Here is a 13,081-nt window from a genome sequence, read left to right as displayed (position 1 = left end):
CAAACCAGTACACAGCTATTTACTCCTATTCTGCAGATGTCTCTTCACTTTCTTGGTTCTCTGCAGAGTTTTTCATTTTGAAAAAGTCAAATTTATCTTTTTTTTTTTTTGCTGCTCATGCTTTTGGTTCTCATATTTAAAAACTCATTCCAAAATCCAAGCTCATAAAGATATATAACGTGTCTGTTATCTTCTAAGGGTTTTATGGTTTTATTTCTTATACGTATTTCAGTCTTTTAATCCATGTTGAGATATTTTGTATATGGAGTGAGGTAGAGGGCTGACTTCTTTCTTTTGCATGTGGATATCCAATTTCCTTGGCATCATTTGTTGAAGAGACTATTCTTTTACCCAATTGCATGTACAGGCACCCTTATTTGGCCAAAGATGTGTGAAATTTTTTCTGGACTTTCAATTCTATTCCATTGGTCTATTTGTCTGTGCTCACGCCAGTACCACACTCTTTTGATTACTGTAGCCTTGTAGTAAGTTTTGAAATCAAAGAATATGAGTCTTCCAACTTTGTTCTTCTGTTCCAAAATTGTTTTAGCCATTGAGGACCCTTTGTAGTTTCATATAAATTGATTTTTGAGATGCATAAGCTTGGAGAACAGTTCCTTCAGTGCTGACAGAGACCCAGATACTTGGAGATGCTTGGAGTGCTAACAGAGACAGCGGATGCCTAGACACAGGCAGAACCCAGCAGGTATCACCATGTGCCTTCCTATGAGGTGCTAAGCAACCTAGAACCTGGAGAGAGCCAGAAGTCAAGAGATAAAACCCAGCCCTGGAGAAACCAAGTGAGGAACCTCCACAGGAACAGAGGCTGAAAGCAATGGAGCCCAGGAGCAAGGGACCAGCAAATGCCAGTCACACATCTTCCCAGTTGACAGAGGTGTTCTGGACTGCATCAGCCTTTCTTGAGTTAAGGTAACCTCTTGTTGGTGCCTTAATCTGGACATTTTCAGAGGCTTAGAACTGCAAACTTGTAATTTTATGAATTGCCCTTTAAAAATCATTCCATTTGGGTAATTGAAGCTGAAGGGATACAGACTGTGCAACAGGACTAGATACAAAAACTCAAAAATGGACAGCACAATAATACCTAATTGTAAAGTAATCATGTTAAAACACTGAATGAAGCTGCATCTGAGCTATAGGTTTTTGTTTTGTTTTGTTTTGTTTTGTTTTGATTTTACTATTATTACTTTTATTTTTTTCTCTATATTAACATTCTATATCTTTTTCGGTTATGTTGCTAGTTCTTCTAAACCAATGCAAATGTACTAAGAAATGATGATCATGCATCTATGTGATGATGTTAAGAATTAATGATTGCATGTGTAGAATGGTATGATCTCTAAATGTTGGGTTAATTTCTTTTTTTCCGTTAATTAAAAAAAAAAAAAAAAAGAGAAGGGATAATTGGAGATGAAGGGATACAGACTGTACAACGGGACTGGATATAAAAACTCAGAAATGGACAGCACAATACTACCCAATTGTAATGCAATTATGTTAAAACACTGAATGAAGCTGCATGTGAGGTATAGGTTTTTTGTTTTTGTTTTTTTTGTTTTTTTTTCTTTCTATTATTGTTTTAATTCTTATTCTGTTGTCTTTTTATTTCTTTTTCTAAATCGATGCAAATGTACTAAGAAATGATGAATATGCAACTATGTGATGTTATTAAGAATTACTGATTGTACATGTAGATTGGAATGATTTCTAATTGTTTTGTTAATTCTTTTTTTAATTAATAAAAAAAAAAAAAATCATTCCATTTCTGGTATAATGCATTCCAGCAGCATTAGCAAACTAATACACCATCAAAATTTGAAAACCACTTCTATAAGGAAGTACAGACTTAAAACAGGACTTTGCTACTCATAGTGTGAGGTGTATGTGCCTTTGGTATCACCATACCCAGGTATCACCATGCCCCAGTAGCTTGGTAGAAACAAAGGGCCTACCCTAAATCAAAAACTGAACTTTTATAAAATTGCAGAGATATTCATAGTTGTTAAAATGTAAGCAGTACTGGTTCTCAACTGTCTTCAACTTATCACACTGCTGTGCCTAAATCCGAGGCAGAAAAAATGAGGATGCTGCCACTGCTTCCCTCTGTTCATATCCAAAAGCATCTCTACTTAAAGGAGAAAATGCTGATGGTGCCAAGGAAGATTATCACTTGGTAGTGAACTTCTGCTATACCAAACTCTTTCCTTTGCTTTGGGGATTGGATCAAAATGAAATAATCTTAGGTTAAGATACTACATACACTGCCACCATTAAGAAAACAAACAGAAATGTACTCCCTGCTCCATTTCTTCACATCCTCAACCCATTTCCCATATGTAACTATTTTCAATTATTTTAATGCTTCTTTGTACATGTTTTCATTTTTAATTTTATCTTTCCCAATTCATACTCAATCTAAGATGATTTTGCATTTCAAAAGTCATCTTGGATTGAGTTAATTCCACATAATATATGCTCAACTCCCAGCCCTAATCTTTTCCCAAAATAAGTATATTCTGACGGTATTATATTAATACTAATTATTATTATTATATAATATTAATTATATGTTAATAATTATATAACATACACTTAATATTATATATTAATTGGTGTGATTAATTATGTAATGGTTAATACCATAATTGTGCTGGTTTGAAAATATTGTGTAGCCCAGAAAAGTCATGTTTTAATTCTGATACAATTTTGTGGGAAGAGCCATTTCTTTTTTTTTAATTTTTCTTAATAAAACCAATGAACATACAATATGAACATTCCTTTTTTCATCACAGTTGTATATTCATCATTATAATCATTTCTTAGAACATCTGCATCAATTCAGAAAAATAAATAAAAAGAAAACAGAAAAAAATTCATACATACCATATTCCTTACCCCTCCCTTTCATTGATTACTAGCATTTCAATCTACTAAATCTATTTTAACATTTGTTCCCCCTATTATTTATTTATTTTTAATCCATATGTTTTACTAATCTATCCATAAGGTAGATAAAAGAAGCATCAGATACAAGGTTTTTACAATCACACAGTCACACTGTGAAAGCTGTATCATTATACATCATCTTCAAGAAACATGGCCACTGGAACACAGCTCTACATTTTCAGGCACTTCCTTCCAGCCTCTCTGTTACGCCTTAACTAAAAAGGTGATACCTATTTAATGCATAAGAATAACCTCCAGGATAACCTCTCGACTCTGAAATCCCTCAGCCACTGACACTTTATTTTCTCTCATTTGCCTCTTTCCCCTTTCGGTCGAGAAGATATTCTCAATCCCTTGGTGCTGAGTCCCAGCTCATTCTAGGATTTCTGTCCCACATTGCCAAGAAGGTCCACACTCCTGAGAGTCATGTCCCATGTAGAGAGGGGGAGGGCAGTGAGTTTGCTTGTCATATTGGCTGAGAAAAAGAGGACACATCTCAGCAACAAAAGAAGTTCTCCTGGGAGTGACTCTTAGGCCTAATTTTAAGTAGGCTTAGCCTGTCCTCTGCAGAGTTAAGTTTCATTATGAATAACCCGACTTGGGGCTTAGCCTATTGCTTTGGTTATCCCCAAAGCTTGTGAAAATATCAGGAATTCTCCACATGGGGAAGCTGAATTTTCCCCCTTTCTCACCATTCCCCCAAGGGGACTTTGCAAATACTTTTTTACTCACTGTTCAAATCCTTCTGGGATTTATCGAGGCATCACTCTGGACAAACCTACAAAATCTCATGCCCTACTCAAGGTTCCATGTACTTATGACATTCAATTAAGCTGTCCACATAAGTTATATTAGGAAATGCACTAATCAAAGTAAACATTTTGTACCAAATAAACATTTTTTGCTTTAGTCTCATACAAGTTAAAGTTTTAAAATATTGATTTCCATCTATTTTCAACACCTTGCATTACTGACATTCCTTTGTTCCTTCCTCATGTAAAACATTTTTAAATTTGTACGTTTAGTCACATTCATTATACACTCTAGGCATTCATATATTATACCATCTCAGTCTTTATTGAATATCTTTCCTTCTGATTTCATTTTTGCCCCCAGGCCTCCTTCCTCTATCAATTTCACATACAGCTTCATTCAGTGTTCTAACATTATTGTATTACAGTTAGATACTATTGTGCTATTCACTTCTGAATTTTTACAATCAATCCTGTTGCACAATCCATATCCCTCCAGTTTCAGTTACCCAATATCTACCCTTTTTCTATCTCCTGATGACCTCTGTTCTTAACTGAAATTATCCAAGTTCATTCATTAATGTTAGTTCATATCAGTGAGACCATACAGTATTTGTCCTTTTGTTTCTGGCTAATCTCACTCAGCATAATCCATCCATGTTGCTACATACTTCATAACTTTACCCTGTCTTACAGCTGCATATATTCTGTCATATGTATATACCACAGCTTGTTTAGCCACTCGTCTGTTGATGAACATCTGGGCTATTTCTATCTCTTGGCAATTGGGACCATTTCTTTTAATTCTGATTCAATGGCGTATGATTAGATTATCTCCAAGGAGATGTGATGTGCCCAGTTGTGGGTGTGACTCCACCTATTCTAGATGGTCCTGATTAGTTTACTAGAGTTCACGTGAGGAAACATTTTGGAGAAAAGACAAAAACAACAGAGCCAACAGAAAATTCACAGCAGAGCTGACACAGATGCTGACACTTGGAGAACAGAGACATGTGTAAAGACTCTTGAAGCTCAGCAGACGTCGCCAAGAGATACTAAGCAAGAACCTGGAGAGAACCAATGGAAGCGAAGAGATGAAAGCTAGTCCTAGGAGAAGCAAAATGAGGAACTCCCACAGGAACGGAGGTCAGGAGCAGGGAACCAGCAGAGGCCAGCCAACTGACTTTGCAGATGACAGAGGTGTTCCAGACCCATCAGTCTTTCTTGATTGACCCCAGGCCTTCTCTTGTTGGTACCTTAATTTGGACACTTTTACTTCCTTAGAACAGTAAACTTGTAAAAATAATTGTAAAATTACTCCAAATGCTTCATATTCAAGTCATAATCTATTACACCTAATTTTTTCACATGGGGAATCCCCTTTTTGCAGCCATACCTATTCTTACTAGTCCTGACTTCTCTGAACCTGCCATGACTTGGTCCTTGTGCACAATTTTTCACGCCATTGCATCATTATTCTTCTGTCTCAATTGGTTATCTTGTTTGAAGACGCCTTGGTTTCCCCATTTTCAGCTCTTCTTTTCTTGCAGTAATTTTTTTTCTTCAATTTGAGATATATTCATACACCATACATACCAACCAAAGTATACATTCACTGGTTCACAATACCATCACATTCCCATGGTTGATTTTAGAACGTTTTCATCACTCCTGAATAGAAATGTGAATAAAAGTTAAAATCCCCCACCCTCTCCCCCTCCAAAAAAATGAGTTTTGGAGTTTCCAATTCTGCAGAAAAGGCTGCTGTAATTGATAGGTATTGTACTGTATCTATAGATTGCTTTAGACAGTAGTGATATATTAACAATATTAAGTCTTGCAATCCATGATTGCAAGGTGTGTCCTGCTACTTATTTATGTCTTTTTTAAATTTCTTGCAGCAGTGTTTTGTAATTTTCACTCTTTAATCTTCTTGTTTAAATGTATTTCTACTTACTCTATTCTTCATGTTACTGCAAATAGAATTGATTTTTTTTTACTTTCTCTTCAAGATGTCTATTGTTAATGTACAGGAACAAAACTGATCTTCTATGTTGACCTCTTACCCTGGTATTTTGCCGAATTAATTTATTGGCTCCAGGAGCATTCTCGTGGATTCCTTTGGATTTTATGTAGAATCACCTTGTCTGTAAATAGATATTATTTCAATCCTTGCTTTCCAATTTGGAAACACTTTATTTCTTTTTCTTGTCTAACTGCTCTAGAACTTCTACAATATTAAATTTCTGTGGTGAAAATTTTTGCATTGTTTCAGATCTTCAGGGAAAGCTTTTGGTCTTTCACCATTGTATATGATGCTGGCTGTGGTACTGTACAGATGTCCTTTACCAGTTTTGAGGAAATTCCTTTCTATTTCTACTTACTCCTGAGTGTTTTAATCACAAAAGGATGCTGAATTTTGTCAAATGAGGTTCATGTCCTTTTTTTTCTTTCACTCTATTGATGTGGTATAGTACACTGATTGATTTTCATATGCAAAACCACCCTAACACACCTGGGATAAATCCCACTTGGTCATGGTGTATAATCCTTCTCACATGTTGGATTCAGCTTGCTACTATTTTGTTAGGAATTGTTGCACCTATATTTATAAGGAAAATTGACTCCAATTCTCTCTTCTTGTGTGGCCATTAATGAGTTTGGTATCAGGGTAATGATGGCCTCATAGAATGAATTAGGAAGTGTTCCCTCCTCCTGATTTTTTGGGAAGAATTTGAATGGTGTTCATTCTTCTTTAAATGTTTGATAGAATTCATGATTGAAGCTATCCGGTCCTGAACTTTTCTTTGTCAAAAGGCTTTGTTATTGATTCAATCTCTTTACGTGTTACAGGTCTGCTGAGATTTTCTATTTCCTCTTGAGTCAGTTTAAATAATTTGTGTATGTTCTAGTTTGCTGGGTGATGGAATGCAATGTACCAGAAATGGCATGGCTTTTAAAAAGAGAGAATTTTTTAAGTTGCTAGTTTACAGTTCTAAGGCCAAGAAAATGTCCCAATTAAAAAAAGTCTATAAAAATTCCAAATTAAGGCACCAACAAGAGGTTATCTTCACTCAAGAAAGGCCGATGAAGTTCAGGGTTTCTCTCTCAACTGGAAAGGCACACAGCAAACACGGCAGTGTCTGCTAGCTTTCTCTCCAGGCTTCTTGCTTTATGAAGCTCCCCAGGGGACATTTCCTTCTTTATCTCCAAAGATCTCTGACTGTGTGGGCTCTGCAGTTCTCGTGGCTCTCATGGATCTTGTCATTCTAAAGATTTCTCCAAAATGCCTCCTCTTTAAAAGGATTCCAGTAAGGTACTCAAGATCCCCTGGAATGGATGGAGTCATATCTCCCTCTAATTAATACCCACAATTGGATGAGTCATGTCTCCATGGAGATAGTGTAATTATGTCTCCTATCTAAAGTCCTGAATAGAGATTAAAGGAAGCAATGGTTGTTCCTACAAGACTGGATCAGGATTAAAACATGGTTATTCCAGGGCATATATTCCTTTCAGACCAGCACAGTATGTTTCTAAGCATTTGTCCCTTTTATTTCAGATTATCTAATTTTCTAATTTGTTGCTGTACAACAGTTCATGGTATTCTCTTTTAATCATGTTTACTTCTGTAAGTTCAGTAGTGATGTCAGCATTTTCATTTCTGACTTTAGTTATTTGCATCTTTTTTCTTAGTCCAGAAAAGGTATATCAATTTTACTGATTTTTTTTTCCAAAAAAATCAACATTTATTTTGTTGATTCTATTTTCTGTATCATTTCATCTTCCCTCTCATCTTAATTATTTCCTTCCTTCTGTTAATTTTGGCTTTAGTTTCCTTTTCTTTTTCTAGTTCCTCAAAATGGAAAGTTAAGATTATTATTTTGAGTTCTTTTTCAATATAGGCATTCATAGCTATAAATTTCTCTCTAAATGTTGTGTGTTTGTTATTAATCATCTCTAAGTATCTTCTCACTTCCTTTCTGATTTCTTCTTTCATCTACTGGTTAAGCATGTTAATTTCCACATATTTGTAAATTTTCCAGTTTCCCTTCTATTTTTGATATCTAGCATCACTGTATTGCGGTTGGAGAAGAAAGTCTAGGTTTCAATATTTTTTTGAAACTTGTCTTGTTTCCTAACATATGTTCTATCCTAGAAAACAATCCATGGTAATAGAGAAGAACGTGTATTATATGGCTGTTGGGCGAAGTATTCTACATATCTGTTAGATGTAGTTGGTTTAGAGTATGATTCAAGTCTTCTATTTCTTTACTTATCTTCTGCCCAGATGTTCTATACAATAGTGAAAGCAGTATAATGATATCTCCAACTATTATTTTGGAACTATTTCTCTCTTCAACTCTACCAATATTTGCTTCATATATAAATACAAATGTGTATAATTGTTAAACATTATAAAAGCTTATAATAGCTTTTGACTTAGACTCTATTTTGTCTGATTTCATTGGCTCTCTCTTGATTACTAACCACACAAGACGCTGTCTGAGAGTTGATGCCCATCTTCTCTCAGCCCTGGCTCTCTTCCTTTTCCCACCTATGTAACCAAGTATAGTGATACACACAAAATATACAACTAGCACAATAAAATTTGTCGAATTTCATTATTTTTTCTTTATATGGACATTTTTATGGATATAAGATTAAACTTGCAATTTGGATGAATAGGACAAAGAACTGCCACCACATTATACTGTTTGAAACTTACCCCATTTCTTAAATTTTTTATCTGTTTTTTCCTTTATCTCATATTTTCTTTACCTAGCTATATAAATAATTTTTAAAAAATCATTTGACAGGTGCAGACATCATCCCTTCTTCCTAGATACTTCAGTGTGTATGTATTGAGAACAAACTCAGTATAATAATAGAAATGAGAAACTCTGTCATTTTTAACAATCATCTCATCTGTTCTCCATAAACAAACGTTGACAATTATCCCAATAATTTCCTGCAGGGCTAATTTTCTTTCTCAGTCCAGAATCCAATCCTGGATCATACATTACAGTTAGCTGTCATACCACTTTAGTCTCCTGTAATCTGAAAGAGTAATTTAGCATTTGTCTTTTTTGACCTTAATCTTTCTGAAGAGCATGGACCAGTTATTTTGTAGAATGTCCTTCAATTGGGGAATGTTTGATGTTTCCTCATAATTACATTCAAATTATGTATTTTTGGCAGGAGGCTATTGGCTCAAATTCTGAGACAAGCTTTAGAAAAAAAACTTGATACTAAGATTTAAATGTGTTCAAAGTATGAAAGCTAAGGATCCTAATGTAAACAAGAAACACAGTCAAGTGCTTCTTCCTTCATTTTCTTGTTCACATACATTTGAGGGTTGACATTAAATGGTAAAGTAATGGTATTAAATGTTATCACTCTACATTAATAAAATTATTGCTAAAAAAATTTAACTTCTCTAGCTCCTGCAATCAGGAGATTAACTCAGGTATGCAGCTCCCAAAAAAGACAAAAAGGAAGAAAAACATCCATCAAAACATTTTTTATGAACATCACATTAACTGTTCAAGGTTAGCACCACTAATAAGTCATACTGATATCATGTATTCACAGATATGATGTACTGAAAAAGCACATCACGTTTGTGGTATTCTCCCCAAATATCTAGAACCTCAATCTATTCCTGTGACAATAACAGAAAAATCTAAATTGAGGGATATTCTACAAAACAGCTGAAAACTACTCTTCAAAAGTGTCAAGGTCATGGAAGACAAGGAAAGACTGAGAAACTACATAAATTAGAGAAGACTAAAGAGATAAGAGAACTCAACTGTAGGACCTGGAACAGAAAAAGGATAATAGTGGAAAAACTGGTGAAATCCAAATAAAATCTGTAGTTTACTAAGGAGAATTGTATCAATATAAATCGCTTCATTTTGATAAATGTATGGTTATGTTAACATCTTACATCTACCTAGATGAAAGGAATAGAGCTACACAATCTCTGTAACTCTTCTGGAACCTAAAATTGTATTTAATGAAAAGAAACAAAAGAAACCATTTGTGAGGACTCCTTCCATTTTGGGGGAGACAGATCGGCAAATAATTCATTTTCTCTACAGTTATATGCTTGCCTCTCTTTATGTCACAGTATTTAAGTTACAGGACATCAAGGACCAGAGTGACCATCACCCAACGCCCTTTGGGAATTCGTATTTGCTAAGCCCCGCGGTCATGTGAATGAATTCCTAATAATGAATCTCGTTTTACAGCTTGCGGGTTCTGGATCTCTGGAAAACCCTAAATAATATATTAGGTAATATCAATACTCAAAAACTGGTCAATAGTGAAGGAGGACAGGATGACTTTTGGGGTACTGGCAATGTCCTATTTCTACACATGGTTGGTGGTGACGGTGTTTGCTGTATTATTAATCTTTAGACTGTACTCAGAAAAGTGTTCAGCACCCTTCTAAATGTATGCTTTACCTCACAATAACAAAAAATGTTTCAAAATTAAAGGACACTAGTAAACATTCCCTGGCAATTTATCCTGCTAAGTATAAGACTAATTTAAACAAACTTACTTTCTAGTTCTTCTTTTTCAAACTTCGTATTCACAGTTGAGCTGGTTTTGCCAAGATCCACAACAGCTTCTTCATCAGGACCCTAAAAATAAATCATTTTCATTCACTAATGAAATCTATATTCTGAAGCCCTACTATGTGCATTATCTGAGATGACTCTTAGAAAAAAAAAAAAAAGACTGCATTCACTTCAAAGAACTAAATTCTTATCACAAATAACTACATTACTGTTATCTTGTAAAGCACACATAAGGTGCTTTTTTTTAATTCACAAGAGACCATTAAAAAATCTCATGTTGTTCCTTCTTTTGTCATCTCAATTCTTATCAAAATAACCTCAGGAAAAAAAGAAACCATAAAATTATGACTCAAGTAGTGCAGAAGAGGACTAAGTGCAAACAGAAAACACATTTGCCTAGAAAATAATCTTCTGCTTTCGTTATGGAAATAAAGTTTTTCTTCGGATGTTGAAATTCAATTCAGCGAACATAATAAAGTTAAACAATCTGAGTATATTTCTGAAGCAGTTTGAAAATATAAAAAGCCAGAAATTTACCAATTAAAAGCCAAAACAACACAAACATACCAGAGGCTCACTAAGTAACTGGTACTTACATTCACTCATTCTCAACAGAAAGACCCTCCGTCTGCCACCCCACCATATATGCAATGCTTTCTCATTTATTTGCTCTAAGTCTTCTAATTAAAAGGAAACACTTAACTCAGCTACACTGGATTAAACATATAAATAGCCATAAGTGAGTCGCTGACATAATGTTTAAATAAGATAAACACTGAAGTACTGTAAGCAATTCATGGCTCTTTAATCAAAGTTCAGTGTCAAGGGAAGGCAAAAAACCTATCAATATAAAGCCTAATCTGCTGCCAGCATTCTAAATGACACACAGAAAATATGATAGAAAGTTTAGTCTATGGACATTATTTGCAATATCACTTTTACTTTTAAATTAATCAAGAGTCGATCAAAATTATAAGAATTTTTTACCCCCTACAAAGGGAAAAAGACCCATCAATATTTAACCTCTAGGCACAGTCTACCTTTTGGTTGCGGAGAATCTACCTTCATAATTATTTCCCTTTCTGCAATTCAACAAAAAGTCTACAATTAGTTATTGTAAAATACTGCCATAGACTATTTATATTTTTAGGCATGACAATAGTTTATTGAGGGAAAATGGGAGTTGGGCGAGGCAGGAAAAGTGCTGGAGTGTAAGGAGCATGTGAATCAAATAAAGGAATTTGAAGGTAGGTGTGAAAAAGGTATATTTCCTGACAACTTGTTTCCATGGATCAAAAGTTGTATTGGCCTTGCTTTATGCGAACGTTAGAGACTTTAGCTTTAGAGTGTATACATGGAATTCTATCTAGAACTGTGTATTATATACTGCCTTTTATTTTGCCACACAGGGATGAGCTGCAGCAAATTCACAGAGTGATGTACTTGTTTATAAAAACAGGGATTCTACTCTAGAATATCCTAAAAACACTTGCCAAGCACCTATCTTCTAAATATGTGCCAGTTTACTTTTGGACTTAATGATCTTTTAGACCATATCTCCATTTTGTTTTACTCAGCCAGGTGTGGTACTTTAAGCTTCAAGTATAGGAGAAACAGGTTTTAAAAATACTTCAGGCCTTTTTATAAGACTTGGGTATGACTAAATAAACAAGTGAAAATTACTGTTAAGTTCTGGGGCTTTTTAAACGATCACGGTGGCCATTATATGACATAGAAAAAAATTTAGTTAAGTTAGAAAGAGAAGAGGGAAGACAGGCAGTCTCAGTCTGTGTTACAGTTTCAGTAACATAAAGAGATGTGGTTTGAAGCCTTGCCTCTAACTTCTGAATGTCCTTAAGCAAGTCACTGAGCTTACATGAACTTGTTTTCCTCATCCATAAAAGAGGTAAGGGGCTGGACTAACTGACCTCCAAGAATTTCCTCGAAACTCCTAATTCTAACTTTGAAAGGCAAGCAATCTTTGACTCAACAACTCGTAATGCACTCATGGTCTTGCTTTATGTGAATGTTACAGAGACTTCAGTTTTTATTTAGTTGAGTTGATCTGTATTCATTATAATACATGAAAAACTTTTAAGGACTCTTCAACTCTACAATCTGTGGTCTGCAGACGAATATATTCATTCAATATTCTATTCATAAAATAAGCCTCCTCTTAGTACCAAGCTTTATATGTCCTAATTTATGTGAGGAAAGCATATGACATTTTCAGTTTCTGATTATAAAAAGGTTAAATGGCACTCTTTAAATGATATAATTTAATGCAAGCTGTCTAAGCATATGTCTTTTCATATTACAGCATTACAACAACTTGGTATAATAAAAAAGTTAACCCCACAAAAAGAGAAGTCTTCATTCTAATGATAAAAACAGGATATAAAGCATAAAAATAATGAATAACAACAACAACAAAGTTGGGTATTTTAAACATTACAAATCAAAACTGTGTTACTGGAACAAGAATAGACATACAGACCAATGCAATAAAATTGAGGGCTCAGAAATAAACCCACACATCTACAGTCAACTGATTTTTGACAAGGATGCCAAATCCACTAAACACAGAAACAACTATCTATTCAACAAACAGAAATGGGAAAATTGATATACACATGCAAAAGAATGAAAGTGAACCCTTACCTCACAATATATATAGAAATTCAAAAAGAGTCAACAACCTAAATATAGAAACTAATACTACAAAACGCAGAAGAAAACAGGGAAAAACCTACAGGACCTTGTATCAGGGCAATC

At 34.6% G+C, this 13,081-nt stretch overlaps 1 protein-coding gene across 4 annotated transcripts in view; it reads right to left on the bottom strand.

Annotated features, from left to right (window-relative positions):
- The window catches only part of SLC4A7 (solute carrier family 4 member 7), a 127,299-nt gene that overhangs the window by 61,611 nt on the left and 52,607 nt on the right, over nt 1-13,081 (bottom strand). For all 4 annotated transcript variants that reach the window (XM_077129952.1, XM_077129951.1, XM_077129954.1 and 1 more), the window contains exon 2: nt 10,288-10,369. In XM_077129952.1, coding sequence (XP_076986067.1) covers nt 10,288-10,369 — 82 coding nt within the window. The remainder of the gene's footprint in view (nt 1-10,287; nt 10,370-13,081) is intronic.

The sequence above is a fragment of the Tamandua tetradactyla genome, chromosome 15 (assembly GCF_023851605.1).
Source record: "Tamandua tetradactyla isolate mTamTet1 chromosome 15, mTamTet1.pri, whole genome shotgun sequence".
Taxonomy (NCBI): Eukaryota; Metazoa; Chordata; class Mammalia; order Pilosa; family Myrmecophagidae; genus Tamandua; species Tamandua tetradactyla.
Note: the sequence above shows the minus strand (reverse complement) of the source record. Positions and strands in the feature narration are given on the sequence as shown.